Source organism: Pseudonaja textilis, chromosome 1 (assembly GCF_049901715.1).
Source record: "Pseudonaja textilis isolate UNSWEBS1 chromosome 1, rPseTex1.2, whole genome shotgun sequence".
Taxonomy (NCBI): Eukaryota; Metazoa; Chordata; class Lepidosauria; order Squamata; family Elapidae; genus Pseudonaja; species Pseudonaja textilis.
Genome location: NC_141990.1, coordinates 199,473,137 through 199,500,752, shown reverse-complemented (window position 1 = coordinate 199,500,752; position 27,616 = coordinate 199,473,137). Strand labels below are relative to the sequence as shown.

Genomic DNA, 27,616 nt, shown 5'->3' with positions numbered 1-27,616 from the left:
AAGAAGCTTCTTGGATAAGAAGTGAAACGTCTTCCAAAAAAACAAAAAAAAGTCCAGTTGCTTCTTGAAAAAGCACCTTTGGGAGTGTTAACAGAGTCCTTTGAATTTACCTTCACTGTTGTCTAACCTGCTAACTATTTTTTTTCCATGCATGTAATGGACAAGTCAATTAGGTTGCAAATAGATGTAGCATCTTATAAATTTTGGACCTGCTTTGCAAGTTGCTAAGCAATCACTGTTGCAATTGTGTTCAGCTGGGGCATTGGAGAATAATATGTGTTTTGGTCTTTTGGGGTTTTCAGGTTTTTAAAAATATGTTTTTGTTACTTTTTTTGGTCTCTGCTTACTTTTCTTCTCTTGGATTTTGTTTTTCAATATTTTGAATAAAATAGTTCACTACCGGTATTATGTAGGAAGCATTTAGAACTACGGGTAGCCCTAGATTGAGCCCCAAATTTCTGTTCCTAACTGAAACATTTGTTAATTGAGTTTGCCCCATTTTGTAATCTTTCTTGCCACAACGGTTAAGTGCATCACAATAGCTGTTACATTAGACAAACTGTTGTTAAATGAATCTCACTTTCCTACTGACTGCTTGTCAGGAAGTCACAAAAAGAATCACATGACTGTGGGACTCTGCAACCATCATAAATGTGAGTCAGTTGTTGAGCATCCTAATGTAAATCATGTGACTATGGGGATGCTTCGATGTTGTAAGTGTGAAAACCAGCCATAAGTCACCTTTTTCAGTGCCACTGAAACTTTGAACTGTCACTAAATGAACAGTTGTAAGTCGAGGATACAACACACTTTCATTCAATCATTCATAAAATAGCCCCTCTACTTGGATTAGAAAGATAAGGCAATACTTAAAACAGTTTTAATGACAAATTATTACAGAAAGAATTGCTGTTTCGAAAAAATAAAGCAACAACTAATTTATACTTCTGTCACTTCTCTTTCCTATAATACCACAATCATACTGGCGGTTTTAAAAATGGTTAACGCAAGAGTTAAAATAGCAACATAATGCCAACAATACTGAATCTCCACTTTATTTCTTAAATTAGTTCCAATATACAATTTAGAAATTATGTCAGGACTAATGAGTATTTACAGTATTTCTTGTTCCAGCATTTATTCAGTATAAAAATAGGTGTACTTATAGCAGATTTCAAATTATACTTAAATTTACAGTTCATGAAGCTGTCTCAATAGCAGCCTGCCAATAGTTGCAAAATAAAATTAAAATAAATAAAAGTTTACCTCAAGAAACGGATAGCTCTAAAAATTTGATTTTGGCAAAGATCCGCTTTCTCCTGATCATCTTCCAGCAATTCATTTAACATACAATATCTTTCCCTTTCTTGTCTATCTTATCCACATAAATATGAAAGAAGAAAAAAACAAAAAACCCCACAACAGATCTTTCCTTCCTGCAGAGCCTTTCCTCTTTAAAGGCAAATGAGCAGAAATTGCACAATACCACTGCTCCCAAGGTAGCTTCCCATGATGCTACAAATCAGTAACAATACACATCTGCCCTAGAATTTGGTTTAAAGGTTGCCAAATTAATTCAAACTATTCGTAGTGCAACGTCTGGAACAACTTTACCACAACTGCTTGCTAAGAAAATTGAAGGCAGGTTGAGGCACTCAGCAAAAGGAAGTGATCAAAGATGCTGCTGTTTGAGTGGTCTGACAGAAAATTAAAATCTTCCCCGGAAACAAATTCTATTTTTTGACTTGTTTTTCCTCCTTACCCAAGAGCAGGGGCCTCCAACCCCTGATCTGTGGACCGGCACCGGGCCATGGCATGCCAGAAACAGGGCTGTGCAAACAAGTGAAGACCCATCTGTGGAAGGAGGTGGTATGTGAAACCACTCCCGATCTGCGGAAAAACCTCTCTCCATGGAACTGGTCCCTGGTGCCCAAAAGGTTGGGTGCTGCTGCCCAAGGAGGCACAAGGAAGATTTCTTGACCTCAAATGGAAAAATGGTGTCTCCCCATTACTGGAATGGCCCCCAACAGTAAACAAACTACCTCAACCTAGCTTCACTTTTCGAAGGTATGAAGGTAGTCAGGCAGGAAAGATCTGCAGCAAAAGTGGATGTTGTGTGCTGTTCCATAGGCATAGCAGTTTGTAGATGCATTTAAAACATTTTAACACTCGCTTTCAATTTAAAATATTCAGCCCAATCGGATCATTTACCGTTTTCTTATTTTACAGCATCCATAAACCATAAGATTTAGCCTATAGAAGTGTTTGATCGTATGTAGCACCTTCAACTACTGTAAACAAAATCACAGAGAAAAAAATTCAAATGGTAAATTTACACATATACAAATGATATTATACATCACTTTCCAACCAACGTGCACACTGACCTGAATCTCAAATCATCAATGTAACCATGAATTATTGTAGAAGCTCAGTGACAGCTGTTGCATTTAACTGATACTACAACCCAAATCCAACTAAGGAATGTTAACCTGAGACACCCTACTGCTAAAGATATTCAATATAAACTGATGCGTCGGGCAATTTCAATGTACCGTGTACTTGTAGAAACAAAACAGCCACCTTTAACCTGCTGTAATGCCTCAAGAGATGATAATTATTTGCTAAAAGAATTCAATGTATACTTGTATTCAAGGAGTGAGCCACAACATGGCGAGCTAGAGTCAAGAGGTTGAATTGCACCTGAAACATTGCATGCTAACACACAATAGTGTTGTGTTGCTTTATGTTTTATCATCAGTTGCAAGAGAATCCAAGTGAATCCCATTTTTTCAATAACCAAGTTGAGCTATTTTGGTAATATTCAAACAACATATAACACTGGTTCTGGTAAAAATGAAGATGGTTGAGATAGTTATTTTAATTGTGCAACCACATTTTCCTTCTTCAATGTTATAACCGAAGATGTGTAACTGAAGTAAGGTGAAAGTGTTGAGGATTTGTACTCTCAAATAAAATTGCTGAGGGGGTTTCATTTAATTTACATGAATGAGCTCAGGATTTCAGAGACATATGTATGTGTGCGTGTGTGTACACATGCACGCATACATACATACATGATCTCAAAAATAAAATGTTCCATTGATATATAAATCATATACTACAAAACCTAGAATAAATAATAGAACTTTTCCTATCTATAAATCAGCATTACTTAATCTATCTACCGCTAACAATGTTTATTAACCAACTTTTAAGTGAAAAGGTGCTATTAATTCCCACACAGTTTCTTCATGATAGGACTGTCAGGGTTAGCATTGGTAAATATGCTTCCAACTAGAACATGAGTCCCCCATATATTATGCCGAATAACTTTACAGCAGCCTAGGTCTTCCACAAGAAATCCTAATTGGTGATAGCGTTCATCAGTTTCAAAAAGAGTGTTGTTTGTGTAAGGGCCAAAGAACTGAAAGGAGAGAAAAAGAAAGAAACATCGAGTATTATAACAGTTGCTTTGATTAAATTCCTGCTTAAGTAAATACCATGTTACTACTTTTTATTTCTGTGAGGCATTATCTGAATGAGTTGATGTGCAATTATCAGCAATATTATGCTCTTAATTTCCACATTAACAAAACAGATCTAATGAATCAACGATATGTCGCAAAGACTGCCACAGCCCATTCTGTAGAGTTGTAATTGCAGGAATGTTCTTATCTTGGATGGCAAACCTCAGATAAAGAATGTTTACAAGCAATTACAACTCAGGCAAACAAAGTCACTCATCTAAAGGAAGATTAGAGAGAGGAAGTAAACATATGTTAGACTTTAACTAGAGATAATTAATTGTATTAATTACTATGCTAAACAATAACGAAAGTTAAGCAATAACCAAAGTTAACCAATGTTGGAGGATTACTAAAAATGTGTATAAATGCAAGACTAGACTCCAATAAAGTCATCATGATTCAGTTGATCACGATCAAGCAACTCGACTGCCTCGTCATTACAACACCATTCTAGAACAGGGATCTCTAAACACAGTCGGCATCCACTAATAAAAGTTATAGGAGGAAAAGTCTGACATCTAGGAAAGAAAAATAAAATATTCTAGTCTTTTTTCCTCCTACGCGATTCAGTTTTATCCACAGAAAAGGCATCCTGCACAATGACTGGCAAAATATAAAGAACAATGGGAGAAAAGTATCTGAACACTAGCACTTCTGATGCATCATTATCCCGGATGAAAATCAGCATGCAGTTAGCATGTGTGCAAATGAGCAAGAGCTTCTGTAGCACAATGCCAGATTAGGGCAAGGGAAACTCGGGGTAATATGTGACGTTTGCTAGTTGATTGCGGCCTACCAGTCTCTCACAATAACATGCAGATGGTCCTCGCTTAACGAATGGAATTTCCATCACTAAATGATGTGGTTGTAAAGCACATTGTCATATTACTGCATCACTTAGCGATGGCAATTCCTGCTGTCGCCATTGCAATGGCTAAGCAAAATTGTATGTCATTAAGTGAGGATCTCCTATGACAGTGCCTTGGGATTTCCTCCTGCCTCCCAAAAAATCACTGGCAGGAGGTGGCAAGTTCCAGGTGGCCTGAAAACAAGGCAATGGGTAGGTTAAGTACTATGGAATGAGGTGGGTGGGGTTTTTTTTCTTTTTAACTGAAATGAGTGCATGGGGACTGGGAAGTATGGGAAGACTGGAAGAGGTTGCTGTGGAGCTATGCAAGTGTGTGTGGATTGCAGAGAGGAGACCTCAAAGATCTCATATTTCGTAGTAGAGTCCCTCGGAGAAAAAGTGGTGGAAGTTACTTACAACTTCCCCTGATGGCTTCCCCATTGACTTTGCCTTTGGAAAACTTCCAGGGAAGGGTGCAGATGGCGATTACACGACTGCAGGATGCTGCAACCGTCATAACCACGGGGGCACAGTAATTAGAATGCAGTGCTGCAGGCTACTCCTGCTGACTGCCAGCAGTTTAGCAGTTCGATTCCCACTGGCTCAAGGTTGACTCAGCCTTCCATCCTTGATAAAATGAGGAGCCAGACTGTTGGGGGCAATATGCTGACTCTGTAAACCGCTTAGAGAGGGTTGTAAAGCACTGTGAAGCGGCATATAAGTCTAAGTGCTACTGCTATAACTGTGAGCAGATTACCAAGTACCAAGATAACAATCATGTGACCACGGAGGTGTTGGTACAGCCATAACTCTGAATGCTGGTCTTAAGTTCCACTTATTCAGAACCGCCAGAACTTTGAATGGCCATTAATGAGAATTACTTGTACCTTAAAAGGCTCTTGTATCGCTAAGTATAAAACAGGAAGAACTATGTGCAATACCATGAGCTCCTACAATGATAGGAAATAGCAATACACTTATTAAACAAAAATAACTTAGTCCTTTAATGACAACCAGCAAGAACAAGCAATTGATGGAGGATTTATACTCTACTGCTAGTTTGCCTTAGTCTGAGCATGATATTCCTCTCTGTACTATATTTTAACATAAATACTTACTGCTAATCCAGAAGTCGGATCAATAAAGTCTGCCCAGTAGCCTTCAGAACACAAAGCGTAGCAAATTTCCTTAGCACCGTTGATAAACTAAGAAGAGAGAAAACAGAAAAATGCAAAATAGACTTTCTCCATCAAGCACAAAGTCACTTCAAAACCAAAGAGCAAATGCTCAGAACTTCAGCTGATCGACTTGAATACCTTTACTAACAGGATCTATCCGATTAAGCTATATCAGGATCACATAAAGTCTATAAGGACGCCTTGGCGCTAGTCAATAAAGAGTTAATAATTCATGGGGTCTGTGTAATATAATTGCTTTCATTGTTCACTTGAATTGTAATGTTAACTTTGTTCTCTTAATCTCACAGCACCTAAAATTAAAATGGGATAACTATACATCATCTACTTTTCTCATGTTCATTCATTTTTTTTGCCTTGATCAGAAAATAAAAAAGGTAGTGCAATTTAAGTTGTAAAAGTTAGTAAGGTGAACAAGAAAATAAACCATTTTATATGATATGGGACTTATTTTATCAATGGCTAGACAAGAAGACATGGCAATGAACAGATTAGGAAGTTTCGTAATAGAAGATCAATAGATTGATATAGAATATAATATAAAATAACCATTGGATGAATGTATAATATAAATTTATAATAAAATCTAGAATATCTCGTAGAAAATGATGGAATAATAGTTTAGTCAAATGAATGATTAATAGCTGATAAATATATAAGCATATGCTAGATTGACAATTTGAGAATCTATACAAATTGTGAGTAAGGACTATGAAAGGATAACACAAAAGATTTGTAACCAACTGACACACTGTATGTATATAATTGGAAGATGGTTTTATGTTTTTATGTTTCTATCTGTATATGTCTTAAAAAATAAAAATCTTTAAAAAAAAGCTAGTAAGGATTCCTTCTAAATCCTTGTCAAGTAAATTAAATGGAATAAATAAATAAATTTCAGGGTACATGCAGAAGTAATATCTTACTCTGAAGTATATTGCATCAATTCAGAGAAGCCAAAACCAAAGGGACTTATAATTATGTAGGAAAAAGGATGTTTCCCCCAAATCCCAAAGAATAGCTAATGTAAAATATTATTGTAGAATTTAGCAGTGGCTTGAGCCATTTGCAATGAACATGATTAAGGCTCATACCAGCTACGATTAATTTTGCACTATGGTGCATGATATATTGAAATTAAGCCTAATAAAAGGACCATATAGGAACATATATTTCAGGAAAAGGTGACTGTATCTAGATAGCTTTCAACACATGAATAGTTTATGAAAACAAATATATGTACATTGCAAAAATTCAAAATCAAATCTCTACACAAAATTTTCAGTTTTGTTTAACCCAGTAAAGTATAAATTGTCAGTTTCAGAACAAGCTTGTATTTTAAAATCAGAAACAAATCATTGTTTTCCAGTTGGAATGTATGGGAAATTATACTAATTAAGGCTTAACTTGTTTTCAATGCTTCCCTTCTTTTTTGAAATTAAAGCATCTATTTCTAGCTGTTAACTACAAGCTATTGTTTTGTTACAATTATTCAAAAATGGAAACCACCACCCTCAAAATGTGAGCTTTTCCTTTAACCAGACATGTTCAGTAAATAACATTTTATGGAGAATACCAGCAGTAAATACTGACACCTGTTGGAACTTAATTACAGACTGCTTAAAGCCAAAGTGGTTAAAAGGGAGCCTGGAAAAGGAATGACCTCTAGTGGCAATTTTGGGCAGAGCTAAATAGTTTTTATTTAAGCAAGGACTAACAAGCTTTCAGATGAAACCCTTCATTTACTATACAGAATGAAAAGCAGTAGAATGTCATCATGTCATGCTAAAAATGAATATGCATAAAATTTTTAATATTAATACTTTCTTGTGAAACATCATAGTGACATAATATAAAGTTAACAGTTAATTATGTGTAGATGGATATGGATAGAGGTGCGTGTATGTGCATATATATATATATATATATATGTATGTATGTATGTATATATGTATATGTATAGATGTATATAAAGGAGGCTGGTTAACAGTTTAAAAAATATAATGCCTCTTCAGAACTGAATTTGATTTTTGATGACTGTGGACATATACTTCTTTTTGGCTTCTACAATTTAATAAAATATCTTTTTATTTATTTTTTATTAAAAAACTCTGTCCTTTCAAAAAGGCTTTATTTTTGTAAATAATACTTTACATTCTTAAGAGTACACTGAGTTAGGAATGTATGCATATATTTGGGCACTCACGTATAAAAACACACATACATAAACTGTGGAAAGTAATTACATCTGATCATCCTATGTGACTTACATTTTCAATGAGGCCTTCTCGTTCATTTTCTACCTCTTCACTCCACCCAGTCATATCGTTTACAGTTTTCTGTGTTACCGTTAGTACTGTTATATTACTGGAAACAACATCAGGAAACATTGACTCAAAATCTATAAAAAATAAGATATAAATATTTTAAATAACTTTTCCACGGGCAAATTTCTACACTATTTGCCAAGTGCCCAAAATATGGTTATCTGACTATGGAGTGTGTGTATAACCATCTTAATTAGCTTTTTGGGGGGGTGGGGTGGGGGAAGGTTCAGTTGTAATTTTGGTTGCTAAGCATCCCGTCGTAAGTTGAGAATTAGCTGTAGTCAGCCTCAAGCAACCAAGAGAAAGAGACGTTTGCTCCCTAACAATTCTTTTAACAGGCGCACTAAATACTTTGCTCATATAGAAAACTGGTCTAGGATTAAAAAAGGAAGTTAATTCAAAAGTAAAATTGATTCAAATGTACTGAACTCCCAAGAAAATTGACAAGTTACCATGCTAGATGCAAAACATTAAACTGTCAATCTGTGCATGTTTTTTCTTCAAGCTACAATTTTATACACTTAAAAAAAAAATAATTAACATTGTAGAGGGATGGGGGTGTACGGGAAACGCATACCTTTGCGCAACAGTTCTGGGCATGCTTGTATCACACATTCTACTTTGGCAGTTTCAAAGTAACTTTTGGCTTTGGCAATGTCTTGTTTATGAACAGCTTTATTGCCCTGGGAAAAAAAAGATAAGTTTTTAACCTAATGCATGCTACTGTTTAGAAAATATTTATTTTAGTTCTTTATTCCAGCTCTTGGAATTCTAAGGTTCTGCAAAAAATACATTACTTAACTTCTAGGTGTGTAAAGTACATCTGAGTTCTTGACAGGCTTCAAGGCATTGCAATAACATATCAGTGACAGTCCATCTGTGCATAGTTTCAATTTTTTATGATTTTTATGCTTTCATGATTTTGTAATTATTTCCCCTTAACTGTCTGGATTCCAAGACTGCAGCAGCATATACATTTTGTAAAGTAAAGAAACCCTAACCCATAAAACACATTAAGCATAAAGGCATTCCTACTTGGAATTATTGTTTAGTGTGACTGTTTAATACTGATTTTTCAAATTCTACTTCAAAAACTTATGATGCATTCCCCAGTGAAAGGAAGAATACTAAAAAAGAGGGTTCTTTGCCCATCGCTACTGAACTTTTCCTATAATGTACAGATAAAGAGAGTTATTCTAGCATGAGCACTAATTGTTGGCAGAATAGATTTGGTAACAATAATTTTGACTAGTACAATGGTACCTCAATATTTTCCCACAAGGAATAATATAGCAAGTCACAACACAGCCAACACCAACAAGTTCTTGTACATGTGTTGAGTACTAAACAAATAATGAGTACTGGGATAAAATTTTCATGTCAGAATGTGTTGGGTACCAAGTCTGATGAGTTTCAAAGCAGTTGAGTACCAAGGTACCACTGTAGAGCAATGAAAATCAACAGATGCTGATAAAAATCAAAACAAACTAGGGCAAATCTTTTAAATCCTCCCCAATATACTGAAGCTACCAAAGGGCAGATATTCTCTCAAAGTATACAGTTTGGAAACAACTGGTGATCTACAAGTATCAAGTTGACTTGATTTAGATGTTCTTGCAACATATCCCCAAATAATCTATGAAAGTTTTATGGTATCACTGTAGCTACTTCTGATTATGCATATGTCATATGTCATGCTTAATGAGCAAAGCTACTTATATATTGCAAAAGTTTTCTATTTTGATTAAGATCTAGATCTAGGCTGCATTCTTATATAGCAAAAAGAAGCTGGTGGCAACATCTAGAATTCCAGCATACTAAGGACTGCCAGCTGATTTTTTTTTTTAAATCAACCAAGGCACTTATATCTCTAAAAGGATGGGATCAGTTTTGGCACTGACAGTCAGAATGTTTATATCCTAAAATGGAGTCTAACAATCATTTGTTCAGATGTTGTTCTCTCTCAGGAAATTTTAGAATAATCGACAAAGAATTATTTTCTATCAGAAAAACTCATGCCTACATATTCTTTTTACTTGATAATTGTTACATTTACTACTAAATATAATTACTGATAATGGATTTTGGCTTTCTGTCCCCATTCCCTCCAGTAGACAATATGGTCATTATGTTGGCTTTTGTGGACAAGTAAGTATTCGTTATTCAGAAAATTAGATTTAAGTCAATGGGATACTTTTAGAAAATAAGGCTGAAAAACTTCCAAATGATAAATTGTGATCAAAGTGAATTCACAGAAAGTAACTTCTTAGCTTGTATGTGAACTCTGTGAGGAATGTCTGGTCTAACAATTGCTATGTGGATCATAAATTACTGTGCAAGTTGAAGTCTACATTAAAGATGCATTTAGGACCTCTTGTGCCATCCACCAAAGAAAGCAGTGAACACATGTCTAGATCTGAATCTCACCTTCCCAAAAGAGTTGTACACTTACCTGGAACTCGTTGACGTACTGGGCCATCACAAATTCATGCCTTTCACTTGCCAAGGGTTCCATTAGTAAATCAGGCAATTTTTTATGAACTTGTCTTGTCTTCTGAAGTGCCGTCCCACTTAGATGACAGTCAAAACCTATATTACCAGGTAGCTGAAATCTTTGGTCCTGGGGGCCAAAAGGACCCATCACTTCATCTGGCCACACTGTTTTTGGACCTAATAAAAATTAAGTTTGTGTCACTGTAAAGCACCCACATACAGAATTTGTTTTCAGCAGTAAACAACATTGCTTTCTGAAAGTTGCTGCTTAAAAGCAGAAGCGTAAGGATATACTTCAATAGAAACTGAAAAAGTGTGTCCCACTGATCTCAGTGGAAGTTAGTAAATCTTGAATTTAGGCTAAAAGTACCAAAATACACAGATTGCTTTATGACCTTGGGCCAGTCACTTTCTCTCAGTCTTAGGAAGGAGGCAATGGCAAACCACATCTAAAAAAAACCTTGCTAAGAAAACTGCAGGGATTTGTGCAGATGGGTTTCTGAGAATCAGACATGAGAGAATGAAGGGAAAAACATTTTCTACAAAGAGATGGTTTTAATGATCATTAATGTGAGAAAATTGAAATTTTCCTTACATATGTCAGGAGGTGCAGCAGCAACGGAAGGCTCATCTGAGCCAGAAGATCCTGCTGTGGAAAAAGCCTTGGGAGTTATAACCCTTTTAACCAAAGAATAAAATCCCGGCAGGTATGTCACCAGTCTAGCTCTGTTACAAAGTACCTAAAGGGGACACAAAGAAAACTGAAGGCAACACAGGTTGTGTATGAAAACTATGACTTAGCACATACAGTATTGTTCCACAACAGCTGATGCAGGCATGGAACATGTTACAATGAGGCTATGTTTGAATTGGCTCCCAGTCGATTAGAGAGGCAATGGAGGACATTTCCTCCTGGCTACTCCACTGAAGTAAGAGATGAGTCCACCACCTCTATTAGTATTCTAGATGAGGGAGATCATTACACATATGATGGAAATGAACACAATGATGTAACTTCTCAGATTTAATAAAACTTTGGGAAGAAGGGACATCTCTTCTTTCCAAAGTATCTGTTACCACAAGGATTCATCATCCTTGAATTTTGCTGGTTAGTTTCTTGTATTAGCAATTAAAGAAAATACTTGAAATGTATTAATAAAAACCAACATTTTAGATGCTGGAATTTTACACAAGATTTACCATACAGTTATTACATCTAACTATATACAGAGATTATATTAAAGCACATATAGGCAGTCCTCATTTAGCAACCATAAATGGAACTGGCAACTGGGTCATTAAACAAAATGGTTGCCAAATGAAACAGCGATGGTCCTTATGTTACTTTCCTCTGCTTTACAGAGCTGTAACAGTCATAAAAGTGAGGACTGATAGCAAAGTTATTTTTCATCACCATCATAACTGTGAATGGTTACTGTACTGTATGGTACTGTACAAGGCAGTTGTTAAGCATGGACTACCTGTACGTAAAAGATGATGGAATTATTTACAAAGGATAATAAAAAATAAAATATATATGCATGCATTATGCCAGTTCTTCCTCTGGCAAAGCTATTAAATAGGATAGGTGACAAGTTAGTTAAACTGGTTTATCTGGAGACAGCACATTTTTTATTGCTAAACTGACAGGCCACTTTATAAGTTGATTATAGTGTTTCACCATTCTTTATACTGGCAGAAAATTTAATCCAGCCTCCTGCATACCTTGCTCAAACATTCAAAAGTCTGATAAGAACAAGGCCAGAAATTCTAAAGTCTGATAAGATCAAGGCCAGAAAATTATTAGGACACAAACTAATGGAAACACATCTTGTTTTTTATCTTTATTCCGAACATGGCCTGAATCAATAAGACTCAGGGGATTGGTACCAGCTCAGTGTAGTTTACTGTAATGACAAATATTGATCATTTGGCTGACAATCAACTAAAGTTCTGGTCTTACTATTTCCACCTTATTATTTCTATTTATACATTTGTCAATGGAACTTTAGTCAAGTTTTATTTTTTAATTAAAACATGTGGGTGTAAGATTACAACACAAGCTATGTTTCTGAATGCCACATAAAATGATATAGGGTTTTTTAAAATAAAGGCCAAAAAAAGCTGTAGTAAAACAAGACTTATTTTTCCCCATTATCAAATGTGGGCTGCTATATTAATATAGAGGATGGCAATTATTTGTAGATGCATCATGAAGAAAAACATATTTACAATTTTATCCATTGCTTTCTGATTATACTTGAGAGATCTGAATAAAAAACAATGTGCAACATATTTATAATAGGGTTAAAATATACTAATTCCAGTCCTATATATAAAACTTTGTATTGTATCTTCATTTCACAATAGTTTTTTTTAAAATCCTTACATACAGGTAATACCTATCTGATATAATAAAAAATAGTTATACTACTTACAGTTGCCATTTCCATGCTTTTCTTCGTTTAAAGAAACTCTGAAACAGAGACATACAGAAGAGTGGGCCTGGAATGCAATTTAGTAATCATGGAGAGTATAATATATTAAAAATAAGTTATTCCACTGAAAGTCGATTAAATCTGAACAGCTTTCATCAGCATGAGGTTCAGTTTACCATTATAATAGAGAACCAGGCACATTAAGATCTCATTTGGATCCAATAGAACAAGATACAATTCCTAGTTGTACATCTTACAAACATCTTGAACATCTTACAAATAAGATCATGGTTGTTTTATTCTTCCTTTTCAACATTAGCACATGTACTAGTCTGAGAAAGGTTTCATGCTTTATACTGTATGGTCAAATGATATATTTTAAGTTGGTGATTTGCGAGTGATGATGTACATAATTACTGAGAAAGGTCAAATGAGGTTCCTTTATAGCTTCTATCATTTTTTCAAATGTTTGTTTATTAATAAAATGTATACAGCCATCCATCTCACAGGAAGTAATTAATCCTTTATCTGTATTTATCCTTTTCTCCTCTAACTATGCCTTTCCCAATCTGAGTCTTCCACATATACCCCAGAAGAGTTCCAATCACCAGGTTGAAGAAGGGACTCTCAAGAGAAAGTATTAAATGGACTAAATGGTCCAGAATGCTTTAATATACTTCAATTGCCCAGAGTCATTTGGTAGAGAGATGGGGAGCACACACATTTAATAAATACAATATTTAGAAGCAGAGAAGCCTCAACAGTTCCTTTTAACAATTTGTTGCATTCACAATCAGGTCTCTCTCTCTCTCTCTCTCTCTCTGTGTGTTTTGTGTTTTAGCAGCTCTCTGGAGAAAGCTCTAAGTTGGGAAAGATGGAAGGAAAGAGAAGAAGAGGATGATTAGCAGTAAGATGGTCTTCATTACAGTGGCAATGAGTTGGAAGGGCTGACGGACCAGGTCAAAGGTCTATGGAGATTCTCAATCGTCCAGGTCACAAAGGTGTTTTTTCCAAAACTGAAGCTTAATTCTGAGTGGTGGATTCCTTCAAAGAAGCTTCTTGAATGAGAAGTGAAACGTTTTCAAAAAGAAAAACAAATCCTTTCCCAAGAGGCAACTGGACTTTTGGAAAGTCCAGTTGCCTTTTGGAAAGAAGGCAAAGAAAACCCAGTTACCTTTTGGAAAAGGCACCGTTGGGACAACCAGGTTGGAGACAAAAGTTATCTAAAACCTTTTTGTGTAGTTGTTAAAAGTTGACACCAGCTTGAGGTCACACCATCAGCTCATCAATGTGCACCTGCATTTAGTGTGTGTGCGCGCCATCTCCATTAAATCCCAATTCCCCCAAAGGGCTTTTCTGTAGTCTTTCCTTGGCACCTTTGTGAAAGGCAGATAGACCCTAAAGGAAACCTAACTCAGACATCGCCGAGCCATACTCGGGGACAGAGTAAGACTTCCATCGGGATTATAAACAGGCGGCTCCTCTTGGAGACTAAAACTCCCGCGAAGTCCCAAAGGTCCCATAGCCGAGGAGGAGGAGGATGCGCTTGCGCAGAGTCCCGCGTTCCATCTTCCCGCCCAACTCTGTGACGTGGCTGTCCTCCTTTATCGCCTAGAAACGGGAGCGTCCAACCTTTGTAAGACCCGCGGACTTCAACTCCCAGAATTCCCCCAGCCAGCTCGGGGGAAGTCCACAAGTATTTAGAAACAGATAAATGTGAACGTCCAACTCCCCAGGCTCGGGAATTCTGGGAATTGAAGTCCACGGGCCTTACAAGTCGCAAGATGGTCTAGAGGCCTGCAGGGCGGCAACTCCCATAATCCCCAGCCCCCATGTAGCCATTCTCCGAGGTGAGGCTCTTCCAGGCTGGCTGGCACCTCCGCAGAAAAGTGCGGGGCTGCCCACGGAGCTGCCTCCCGAAGAGGAAGACCGACTCGGATCTCTTGAACTCTCCTTAGGCGAGGCACTCCCTAAACCGACGGCAATCCCGGCCGACCCACACTCCCAACACAGTGATTCCCCTCCCAGAAAGTTACTCCGGTCAAGGCAAAGGCACCGGGAGGCTTCGGTCGCTTGGCAAGACGGCTCGACTGAATCGGGGCCCCGAAATTTATAGCAGCTAATTTGAGAAGTCCGGGTGGGACCGAGGTTGGGAACACAAGTGGCTAGTCCCTAGTGAGAAACAGCAGAGTTTCTCAGGGCGGCGATAAGTTTATAAAGAGAGGGGCATTTCTCAGCCTGGCAAGACAAGCCGGGCCACCGGAGGAGTTGGGCTGATGGAGTCGAGAAGAAGAGAAAAAGAGCCCGGTTTCCTTACCGCCACCTTTCCGGCATCTGTCGTCCCCCGCGCAAAATGGAAGCCCAGGCAATCGAGTCGATTACCCCGCTCATCGATCGAGAGGAAAGGGAGAATAATGCTGCTGTTGTACGGCGGATTGGGAGCAGGCCGAATGAGGCAGCCGGCCTTGCGTTGGTTGGGCGAGAAAGAATGACGAAGCCGGAGGAGAGAAAATGAATCGCGCTCCGCTTGGTCGATCGGAGACGACAGCCTGGAGAGAGGCCCGGGAGAATCCATCGCCGCTGAATGGATCGCCTCACGTTTTGTTCTTTCTTCTTCTTCTTTCTCTCCTTCCTCCTCCCCCTTCAGGGACGAATTGGCGTTTTAAAGTCTGCAGGGTTTCTTCTCGTGGTAGCTTTGCGGGATGTAGGTGGATAGAAGCACTCTTTGAAAAGGAAAGTCAGTGCTGAAACAAGGCTTCTGTATTGACAATAACGTCATCCCAATCCAGTGAGGAATTGTGACAGTTAAGGTAATTGGACGTGGGAGAGCAGAGTTTAATTTTCTTTAAGCAAAAAACAAATCAGCTGGGTGACTTCGAGACCGTTATTCTTTCTCAAGCTACACTGGGAAGTAAAAAAAGAAAATGGGGAGGAGAGCCTGCAGCTGATAATAATAATGATGATGATGATATCAAGAACGACAAAAAAGGATGTGGATAATGGATGTGGCAGTGCTTGGAGACAGAAGAATAGAAGAGAAAGAACTGGAGAAGATAACAACATACAAAGACATAGAAATAGAATAACTATGGCAAAGACAAGCAAGGGTAGTAATAGTAATAGGTGCCTTGGCTGCAACTGGAGCACCAGTTGAACACTATAGGCATTGACAAATTTGCCATCAGTTGCAGAAGGCAGCTTTACTTGGAACAACTTTCATCCTGCAGAAATATCTGTAACACCATGAAAAATCCAGATTTGCCTATCCCAGGTCCTTGGTAAGGACTAGACAGGTAGACAAAAATGCCAAACCCAGTCTGAATATCTGGCTGAGTGTGCGATGAATAATAGTAGTAGTAGTAGTAAATAATAGTAATAGTAGTAATAAATAATAGTAATAATAAGCCTGGAGACAGCAGAATAGAAGAGAAAGAATTGGAGAAGATAACAAAATACAAAGACATATGAATAGAAGTAGAACAACTGAAAGCAAAGGTGGTACCAATAGTAATAGGAGCCTTGGGTGTGTTGGAAGAAATATCCTTCTGGGTTCAGTTTCAAGTGGGAAGACAGACATTGGATTCATGGTTTATTGACAAACAGGATCACATGCCTTGGAAATCCTGGGTGAAAAGGGCAGAGAAGCTGAGAGTCCCTGGCTTTTATGCCCTCTCTAAGCTTTGAACTTCCTGGGGCACAGGCAGAGTACCTTATCAGTTGTTGTCAGGGGTCATATCTAGCTTTGTAGGTTGTCTGTGTGCTAAGTTTAGCTGAATCCTGCTGGGTGATGCAGTCTTCCCAGGTGCCATGTGGTGAGATGGGTAGTTCTATCATGTCCCGAGGGCCGTGTCTTAATCCCATCACACTGGAGCTGAAGGGGTGGGGCAGGGAGCTGCTTTGTCTTTAAAAACATGTTTCTTCTTTTTTCATCCAGGGAAATATCTGCTTTTTAAATATTTCCTAGAATATTTCATACTTCTAAGGAGAGGGGTGGGTGCTAACTTTATACAGGGGCAATCCCAAAACAACTGGAGCACTAGTTGAACACCATTGGCATTGACAAATTTGCCATCAGTCAATTGCAGAAAACAGATTTGCTCAGAACAGCTTCCATCCTGCAACGATATCTGTAATACCATCAAACATCCAGATTTGCCTATCCCAGGTCCTTGATAGGTAGGTAGACAAATAAGTAGACAAAAATGCCTAACCCAGTCTGAACATCTGGCTGTGTGATTAATCATCATCATCATCATCATCATCCCAGTGAGGTATTGACTTGGTTGTGGGGCTTTGTTTGCTGTGAGGAAGATGGGAACTATGCCAGAGTTTTAGCCATATTGGATAGGTCTCTTAAGAGGAGCCAGACAAAGAGTGTCTCGCCCATAAACAGTGTGGTATGATATCATTTATGGAAAGCCATACCTGATCGGTCATCAATGAGGAGCGCACTAGATGTTGAAGTTCATGGACATCTGATGACAAATAGACTACAGGGTTCACATATGTTGGCTGAGCAACCAAGGCTGCAGCACCATTGGAAGAAAGTGTTTACTTGCTGCAAATATGCCAAAATTGAAAACAAAGTTTTGCCAGAAGTAGCTCAGACTGTGGAGGCAAACTGGGAGAGTCCCCAGTAGAGGAAGCCAGCATAGCTGTGGAATTGTTTTCATTCCCAAACCAAGTACTCTCTGCTTTCTCAGAAAGAACAAAGGCCTCTAACTAAAAAAGAATTCAGACAAAGAATAACTTGCCTCTAGAAAAGCAAAACTAAAAACAAAAAGCTAACAGAATAAGCTTGTTCCAAAGAAACAGCTAGTACAAATATTAAAAGGCTGGAAAATAAGATCAGCAACCTAACGGCAGATTAAGCAAATTGAAACAGATGAAAAAAGCAAAAAGCAGCTAAAGAACAAGAACATCAGGAAATATCTGATCAAAAAATATCACCTAGAAATGAGGAAGGTTAAGGAAGAATTGGAAACAATAAAGCAGCAAATAATAGCTAGAGTCAAGAAGATCAGCAGATACGAAGTTCAAATTTCATATTTTAAGTACAATGTCCAATTTCAGTCCAATCAAAATCATATGAGCCATGGTGGCACAGTGGTTAGAGTATAGTACTGCAGGCTATTTCTACTGCCTGCCGGCTGCCTGCAATTTGGCAGTTCAGATCTCACCAGGCTCAAGGTTGACTCAGTCTTCTATCCTTCCGAGGTGGGTAAAATGAGGACCCAGATTGTTGGGAGAAATATGCTGACCCTGTAAACTGCTTAGAGCTGTAAAGCACTGAAGCGGTATCTAAGCCTAACTGCTACTGCTATTGCTATTTCTACCAATCCACCAACGAGGAGGCTATAGAGATTGAAATATAGAGATTGAGGGTTTTTTTTTGTATACTGACATGGCCTCATAGCTAATCAATAAATTAATTATGATTAGTCTCACAGTCGGGCAACCATAGTGAAAAGTGGAAAGTTCAAGTGGAAAAAAACTTGTTTTCAACTAGTTGAATCTTTCAGTATCCGGTAGATTTTGCCAGATGTTAACCAATCTTCAATTTTCCCTTCTTGCAGTATGTTAAGCTGCTTGGCAATGAGTGGGTGATAAATCATTCTCATCCTCCTCATCTCAAACTGTGATCTTAAATGGATGCATATAGAACCAACTTCAGTTGTATGCAAGAAGGATCTGCCATTAAGGAAACATGATAATACAGTATCTTAAGTCAGTAAACCATTTTGCAACTTGAATGGTGTATGAACCAAATCATCCTGATTTGTAAATAATAATTTGTGGTTACTTTAATGGGCTCCATATAACCAGCCACTGATATTGAAAGATTCAACTAGTTGAAAACAACTGGTGGTTAATTTGATAAACTACAGTTCAATGAAATAGAGATTAGTTCTGTTGGGTTAACCCAACACTCTGTGAATTAATCCGTGATTCAAACTTTCATGTGATAACTACATTATGATTTTTAGGATGTAGCCAGTGAGCACCCTCAGGGTTTCATTCTAGGATTGACACTTTTTAAACATGTTTATAAATGATTTGGAATAGGGTGCACTAGTGGAATAGCCATGTTTGCTGACAACACAAAATTGTTTAGAGTGGTAAAAACGATAAGAGACTGAAAAGCTCCAAATGAAATGGGTGTCAAAATGGCAGATGTGCTTCACGTTTAAAGTAATGTACTTTGCTGCCCAAAATCTTAACTACTCATACAAACTAATGGAATCCAAGCTAGCAGCAACAAATAAGGAAAAAGATTTTGTAATAAAGATAAACATTTCTGCATGGTGTGAATAAAATAGTCAAGGAGAAACTGTTTTCCCCTTCACAAACTATTAGAACCGAAGGTCACTCCATGAAATCGAAACCCCAAAGAAGCAAGACAGACAAAATGTTTTTTTAAAAGTACAACATATAATTCAATATTGGAATTTGCTACCACAAGAAGTGATGCTGCTTCGTGGCTTCAAAAAAACAGCTGGACCAATTCATGGAAGTAATGGCTATTAGCCTTGATGGTGGTGTGACTGCCTCTGAAGGCTGCTGGGAGCCACCTTATGCCATTGAGGGTAACAGACTGGGGGATCCAATCCAACAGGGCACTGCTTATGTTTTTATAAGAAATTAAGAGTATCAAGTCGGTTATACGTCTGAGCTTTTCCCCATAACATTTTAGTGTGTCTCTGTTATTTCATTTTATGCAGGTTGTACCAGAGATGGTAAAGAAAATTCTGTATCAGACTTGGGAGCCACCAGAAGTAGCAGCTTAGACACAATTTGTTATTCATTAGGAAAGCATCGAGGAGATTTATGTAATGTGTACATGGAGCCAAAGAGCCATTTAGGCTAGGCAGGCAGGTGAAAGTTAATATGTTCTGCATATTATTTAACTGAGACAGTATTTAAGGTGTACCTTTCCTTCAATTCTAAACCTGTTTTTCCAGAAGTCTCAAAATTTGAGCGAACTATAGGACTGTTTGAACATCCTTTGACTACTGTATCCAAACAAAACACTATACTGCTGTAACTCCCATTTCCACTAGATGGCAACAATAGTTTGCTTATATTCTAAACCCCCCATATAAAAAAAATAAACACCAAAAGAAACTTCACTGGGAAAAAAAAGCTAATGATGGGAAAATAATGGGTTGTTCAATGGATCCTTTTCTGTTGCTGAGATGCATTGTAATTGTTGCTACCTTTATTAGTGTTTTGCCTCAGTAGACCCCTGTTTTCAAAGGTGCAAAGAATAAAAAAAAGGAGCAAATTCTCATCCAGGCAAAATGTTGCTTCAGCTTTAATTAGATGTAATTGTAGATGTGGAACTGTTGTTATTCCACATTTCTTTCTCCCAGCTCCGTTTCACGTTTGGTTAACCCTTGTGATGGTGTATCAACCTGCTGGGCTTGATGGAGCACATTCTTTGCTGTATTAGGGAACTGAGGTAGGAACAAGCCCAGCATGATGACTCCATGCAGTGGGAGGAATTCATCTAAGTGTTCTAGAAAATAAGCAGCAAACTCAGGCTGAGAACAGGCCGAACACCTTTGAAAGGTGGGTTTTAAGGAGAATCTCCGGAAGCCCTTGGAGTTGCAAAAGATAAAATCTTGTCACTCCACAAAGGACGTCAAGCAAAGAAAATTGAAATATTGGGGTATGTTCAGGATAGATCCTCTTACAAGGGACCATGCTAGAAAGGGAAATAAAAGTGGAAGGAGATGAAAAGAGACACTTGGAATAGCTATAGAGACAACTGGACTAAATAAGGAAGAATGTGCAAGGAGCAGAAACGGAGACTCATGATTATAAGTCTCCAGGAAGAAGAAGATACTTGAATTGGTCTGGCCATTATTCTGTGACACTTTAATAAATAATTTGAATTCATTTTACTTTTATCCTATCCTGCCTTTCTGCCCTTACAAAACCTCCCCCCCACCCCCAATGCTTAACATTTTGTAACATATTTAATTTTACCATTAAACTGATACAAGGCTTGGCTGAAGACAAAAGTCTTAATTTTTTTTTCCTGAAAGGGAAAAAAGAATGGGAGAGGTTGAAAGGAATCTCGAAGTGCATTTAGGAATCACTTGAAAGCCAGTGTGACCTAGTGGATAAGTTATTGGACCAAATCCAAGATGACTCAGGTCATGCAGTCATGGAAGCTCACTAAATGTCTTTGGCTAGATTTCAGCCTAATTTGTCCCACAGAATTATTGTTTTGAAATAAAATAAGGGAGCAGTCCCATTAAGTTCCAAACTGCATTCATTAGATGCCCGGGGAAGACAAATTTTATTATTGTACTTACTATCTCTATGGAGATTTATACTAATATTTAGTCTAGAAAGGAATCTGTGTCCATGGCAGAGGAATTTACCTAGAGCTCCTATACCTTCATATCACCAATTTGTCCAAACAGAATTTCTGCTGGAAACAGGTTGAGAGAGTAACCAGAACAGGTCCATAGTTGCCACAAACTGGCCTGAGTGTAGGCATGCAATTCCAATAATAATAATAATAATAATAATAATAATAATAATAATAATAATAATAATAATAATACACAATTTATTGACATTGTATGAATATACACAGTATACACATACAACCAAGTTCACATAACACCCAGAGACCAGACCCAACAAGCACACACACATGACAATCCCCAAACACACCCCACCTGTCAAGGTTCCCCATCCCCTAAAAAAACACACAAGCATCCACACAACATACCAAGTAATACTGTCCAACAGCTCACTGATGGTGGTCCTTAAGTTCATTGTCAAGTGCAATTATAGCTCTGGGATAAAAACTGTTCAGAAAACGTGTGGTCCGAGTTTTAATTGTTCTGCATCTTCTGCCAGAAGGCAACAGTTCACAAAAATTGTGAGCAGGATGGGAAGCGTCTCTGAGAATGTTGTGTGACTTCCTCAAACAGCGAGATGCTGTTTGTCCATGGGTGCCTGATGATATTCTGGGCAGTTTTAATAATTGTTGTAGAGGTTTTTTGTCCACAATTATAAGATAACTGGTATAAGTATAAACATAGCTGTGGATACATGAAATGGATACATACAAGAAAAATAAAAAGAAACAATAGGACAGGGATAGTAGGGACGTTGGTGCACAGCTCTGTAGTGGACAAAAAACCTACAGACAATGTGTGGACTTTGTACTTCTTTTGGCTTTTGACAGTTAATTTGGCACTTTAGTTGTTGGCAGCAATTCAAAGGAGATAAAGGTGGGTGCTTATCTTGAGAGACTGGGACTCATCACAGGCTGGGAATGAACATAATTCCCAGCGTTGAAATAAAAAAAAGTTGTTTGGACTATGCGTGTGCTTAATTACGATCTCAGGAAACCTTGGTCAGAGCACTTGTGTTGAGTTGACGATAGAGCTTGATTGGCCAATCCCCTGCCTTTTATCACTCTTATGGGTAGAAGGAAGGAAAGCTTTGTAGATTGGCTCTTGGATGGACTGGTCTCCCAATACCGCCCTTTTCCTTTTAGGGGTTATTCCCTTTGACTTTTTTGGCTTTCCCAGATATCTGCACGCATGGATGTCTTCACACCCCCTTCCCATATTATCTCCCTTGACACTAAAGCAGACACGTTTTTTTCTTTTATAATCTCATTTATAAGCACAGTTATATTTAGGTTTAGGTTTCAGTTGGTTGCAAAGATCAGTAAAGCAAATTGAAAAAGAAGAGCTTGAAATGAATTTAACTGCTTGAGTCTGAAGCAGTTTTATTTCAGTTGGAGTGCCTTTTAGGCTTTGCTTTGATTGTAAGCTCTTTAAAGTTGAGAAGTTGTACACGGCACCCTAGAGAAGTAGGATTTTGTTCATACTCAGCTTTCTTCTGTTGGCAGAGAAACAGCCTAAACTTGCATTCCAGTTCTAGCTGTATTTGCATTAGAAATTTAGAATAAGAGTTGGAAAGGACCTTGGAAGTCTTCTAGTCAAACCCCCATACAAGCAGGAGGCCCTAAGCCATTCCAGACAAGTGGCTGTCCAGTCTCTTCTTAAAGGCCTCCAGTGATGGAGCACACGCAACTTCTGAAGGCGTATCGTTCCACTGGTTACTTGCTTTCACTGTTAGGAAGTTTCTTCTTAATTCCTGGTTGGTTCTCTCCTTGATTAGTTTCCATCTATTGCTTGTTTTCTTGCCTTTTGGTGCTTTGGAAAATAGGTTGACTCCTCTCTTCTTTGTGGTAGCCCCTGATATATTGGAATACGGATATATCACCCCTAGTCCTTCTTTTCACTAGATTAGACATACTCAATTCCTGCAATCAACTAGCCTCCAGCCCCCTAATCATCTACATCGCTCTTTTCTGCACTCTTTCCAGAGTCTCAGGATCTTTTTTATAATATGGTGATCAAAACTGGAAGTAGTATTCTAATGTAGTATTACTAAGGCCTAGGTTGCCTTAGTAATCTTACCAGGTAGCATTAACAGATGGATAGAATCAAGATCACATGAATTATGAATACTGTTGCTATTAATACTTCACGTGATCTTGATTGTGTCCCCTGTTAAGGGCAATCCTAGATTGCATTTGCTTTTTTGGCTGCTGCCACACACTGCTGGCTCATTATCCTCATCATATGGACGCCATTTTTGTGTAAATATCTGCTGTTAAGTGGGCAAAATTGGGAGGAAGTATGGTAATAGGCCCACACTATACTTATCCTTTGCTTTTGCTGACGATCATCTTATCCTGATCATCAGACGATCATCTTATCTTTGCGGGTGCTGGGAAATTGAGGGCAACAATAAGTGGGAAAAGAATGCAAAATAGTGTTCTCTTTGGTTGGTGAGAATTTTTTTCATTTACTTTAAAAATATATTAGGCCTATTTTAAGACTACTTTATTCCAACAACTTGTAGATCAATGGGACAATCTCAGTTAACTTGCAAGTGGTCTGTTACTCTAAATTCAGTCCTACTCAAAATGCCTGCCTGCTAAGGAACAGGAACTTAGCCAATGGAAGGTATTAAACTGGTCAAGAAGGAATAAAAAGATAAAATGTCTGTTGTGTTGCCTGGAACATCACATGAAACTTGAAATGATGTTGCTCCAGACAGTATTTCTAGATTCATCTCTGGGTTTTTTTTTGTTAATATCATTCAATGGAGTGTGTGACATGCAGCTATCACCAACCTATAGATTCTTACTTTCATATACAACAACCCAGATGGCTTCATGCTTTCTGGAATTCGTTTTAGCTTCTTCACTAATAAACTTAACACTTCCCTGCTCAAATTCACAGTTTCACTATGCAAGTTCTGAGTATTTGCATTAAGATGCAGTACACTTTCCCCCTTTTGACTTAGTTTCATGGATGCATACCCTCTCTCCCTCCCTCCTCCCTCAACTGGGAAGTATACATGATATGATGTATACTTGAATTTAGTTTGTAAGAAACAAGGGCAAAGTCCTGCCTAGGAAATTGAGGCATTATTGTGACTATATATTGTTGCTCTTATTACTGTTATTTTGGCACAAAGACGGTTTGATGAATCTAGAAATTGCTAATATGACCTTAAGAATTCAATAAATAAGCGATCATTTATGTCACATAAAAAGTCAATTTTTAAAAAGATGGGCCTGTAGATTTATCGCTGTCACTGCTTTTTTGGCATTAGCATATTTAACCCTGAATTTTGACAAAAATATGCTACAAGCAGGCATGTGAACAATAAGGAACTATTAATTTGTTGAGTGGTGTTATCACAATCCCAAGCACATTAATTGTCATGCTATGCAATTAAGATAATACGATACTTAAACAAATTCAGTTTTTCTTTTCATGATGAATTCCATTGTGGTATCTGGTCCTGAACGAGGTCTTCATTCCATTTTTAATACAAAGTAGCAAGGTAACAATCAGTTTAATTTACTTCTTGTAACTTATACCTGTCTTATCATACCATCAACATGAGGAAGCTTACACTGCACTTGTCTCATTTCTATGCCATCAGTTTGTCATTCGCTTGTAATTTATTAATAATATCTGCAAGGTCATACAATGCTGGATATAACAATTCCCAACTATATTCATTGCTTTACTTGTCAGATACTGTTCCTCCAATAGAATTTTCTAACGGGCTGTACACAATAGAGATATTTGCTTTGATTGTTATTTTTTCCTATTGGAGAATTGATGCAAGTAATATGGTTCAAGAGCATGAGGCTAATTATGGCAGGGATCCAGATGCTTCGGATGTGTCTCCTATTGATTCTTTCCACCGGCCCTCGTGGCTGAGATTGATAGAAAGTAATCTGGCACATGTAACGTTATTGCTCTGTGAGCTGCATTGGTTGACAGGGTGTTTTCAGGTGCAATTCAAGGTGCTGGTCATCCCCTTTAAAGCCCTGCATGGCTTGGGACTGGGTTACCTCAGGGACCATCTTTTTCCAAGAATTTCTGCCTGTCTAATCAGATCCAACAGATTGGACCTGCTGCGAATCCTGTCTGCCAAAGAGTCCTGACCGGTGGAACTACATGACAGACTTTTTCTCCTGTAGCTTCTGCCTTATGGAATATCCGTCCCTCCGAAATTAGAATGGTCCCAGCTTTGTTAGCTTTGCACAGATCTTTTAAAAAAATTGGCAATGTACCCAAGCCTGGGGCTTTGGAGGTGTGAAGGGCCCCGTTACTTGGCTTTATTACTAGTTGGTTCATCCTCACAGCTGCTGTTGTCATGCTTATTTATTGTGGATGTTTTTATTTTTTAAATGTCTTTTAAATGGTTTGAATTGTTTACAATTTTAGACTTGTAAGCCACTGAGAATCACCTGGTTGAGTTGGGCGGCTATAGAAATTGAATGAATAAATGAATACTCAAAATCAGGGCATACTTTGCGTATAGTTGGACTGGACTGTGGCAAGTTATAGATTTAAAAAAACAAACAAACATAGATCAAGTCTAAAGCAATAACAATATAAGCATCCATGCCGGGGAGGAAATGCAAACTCTACTAAACCACAGTTAGTGAGACATTGCCACAGCCTGGTGATTGTGGGAACAGACTGTGTTTAATGCCCTCCTAAAGGTCAGCAGTATGGCTGAGGCCATACAGGGGTGCTATAGTTACAGAGAAGGCTTTCTGGGTCCCATAAAGTGACATTGCTTTGGCATACAAATCCTGTCCATGTTTACGGAGCAACAGAACAATTGGCTCTAGGCAGTCCTTCAACTATCCAGGCTCTGGACGTGAACAACTTGATACCTAATCCCCATTCCTTGACCTGCACTCAGCACCTCACTGATAATCAGTGCATCTCACAAAGGAGAAGCCTTGAATAGGCAAAGCAAGGTAGGTCCATAACTCCTTGTGTGACTGTTTGTGGACCACCTGCAGCTTCCAAGGGCCGCTCCATACAGACCACATTGCAACAATCCCACTACAAGGTGATCAAACCATGGCTGTTTAAGGACAACATCAGGTCTCCTGACTATATTCCTACTTGCTTTTTGATCAGGAGCTGAGAGTCCAGAAGGACCACCCCCACCTCAAGTTGCTCATCAAGAATCAATTAATTCATTAAGCTTCAGAGATTAACAAACTCTCTCCAGGTCCCTTTTATTTCACAAAAGTAATTTGAAGATATTTTCCAAGGATACATTACACAATGCAATGATGTAATTAGTTTGTTTATGGTTAAGTACTATAGGTGCTCCCCTCCACTGTGACTTATCGATGAACCTACCCATTATGGTTTAAGCAACAAATCATTGTTCAGAAACATGGCATAACATGGCTAATCTAATTGTCTCACTATAGAAAGAACCTTTAGGGATGAACTTTCTCATGTAATTGTGTTTCAAAGTGTATAATAACCCAATTGCACTTAGTGTGACAGCACTATGTTATGTATCAGTGACAATATAATTTTACCAAGAAACTAGTGTAGAGAGGATAAGGAGTGGCTTAGGTGTCATTTCCACACATTGCCAAATCAATATTAGAAAAAAAAAAGGCACCATGCTTTAACATACCCTCCAATATGCTGGATTGTAATATGCAAAATCCCCATATTAATTGAAATATCTTTTACCTTGCTGCCCCTGTTTTTTACCTTTTAACTACGATATACCTTTGGTAAACTGTCTTATAACATCTGGGCTTTTTTTCTCAAAATGACAGGAATTCATTCTGCAGAGTTTTGGCAATCATGCTGCTGAAACTTGGCCATCCAGAAGATGCTCCAGTCACTGTGTGAGAAACAGATTCAACAGTTAGAAATTTGACAGAATCATAAAGTGAAGCAGCAAGCAGTTTATTGCATGTAAGATACATTTTTGCAAGAGCGGGTGCCTAGCAGTGCAGACACACAGAGGAATACATTTCTCCAGCTTTTTATTCCCTTCATCTGAACCACAAATCTCTCCCTGCAGCCCCGCTTTGATGAAGACCACAGGGTTATAATCTTCCTGGAACGTCTGTTTCCACTCTCCATGAGTTTCCCCATGTTTTAATCTGTTTCTCCATCTTTTGCCCAGTTCCCCCTTTTGTAGACTAGCTTTTGTCCTCTTTTAAAAAATTTCTTAACCTGCACTTCCTGTCCCCTTACAATCCTAGCAGTATAAGCATAATGAATTGAAACAAGCAGTTAATTTCTCTACCATATACTAGACCAGTGGTGGCTAACCCTTTGGGGCTCTTGTGCTGAAAATTGCTTGTGCGTGCTCACTCACATGCCAGGATCTAGAAGGCAACGTGCGTGGCCCCCTATGCCACCTCCTTACCTGCACTGCA

At 38.2% G+C, this 27,616-nt stretch overlaps 1 protein-coding gene and 1 long non-coding RNA gene across 2 annotated transcripts in view; one reads left to right on the top strand and one right to left on the bottom strand.

Annotated features, from left to right (window-relative positions):
* Nucleotides 1-1,039: 1,039 nt before the first annotated feature.
* On the bottom strand, nt 1,040-15,246 carry MMADHC (metabolism of cobalamin associated D). The gene is made up of 8 exons (XM_026697232.2): nt 15,149-15,246; nt 12,832-12,869; nt 10,989-11,133; nt 10,353-10,570; nt 8,478-8,583; nt 7,844-7,974; nt 5,496-5,582; nt 1,040-3,427 (listed from the first exon to the last, which is right to left on the bottom strand). The coding sequence occupies exons 2-8, from the start codon at nt 12,844-12,846 to the stop codon at nt 3,233-3,235; spliced, it is 897 nt and encodes a 298-aa protein (XP_026553017.1). The 5' UTR covers nt 12,847-12,869; nt 15,149-15,246; the 3' UTR covers nt 1,040-3,232.
* A 278-nt stretch (nt 15,247-15,524) lies between these two features.
* Nucleotides 15,525-27,616, top strand: part of LOC148127989 (uncharacterized) — a 57,771-nt gene continuing 45,679 nt past the window's right edge. The window contains exon 1 of the long non-coding RNA XR_015740783.1: nt 15,525-15,641. This is a non-coding gene — a long non-coding RNA (uncharacterized LOC148127989). The remainder of the gene's footprint in view (nt 15,642-27,616) is intronic.

What these genes read in the sequence shown, in the direction of transcription:
- MMADHC (XM_026697232.2), bottom strand. An exon ending in AGTACGTCAACGAGTTCCAG is followed by an intron (nt 8,584 to 10,352) that starts GTAAGTGTACAA and finishes TTTTTTTCCCAG; the next exon opens with GGCAATAAAGCTGTTCATAA. An exon ending in GAGAAGGCCTCATTGAAAAT is followed by an intron (nt 5,583 to 7,843) that starts GTAAGTCACATA and finishes CTCTCTTCTTAG; the next exon opens with TTTATCAACGGTGCTAAGGA.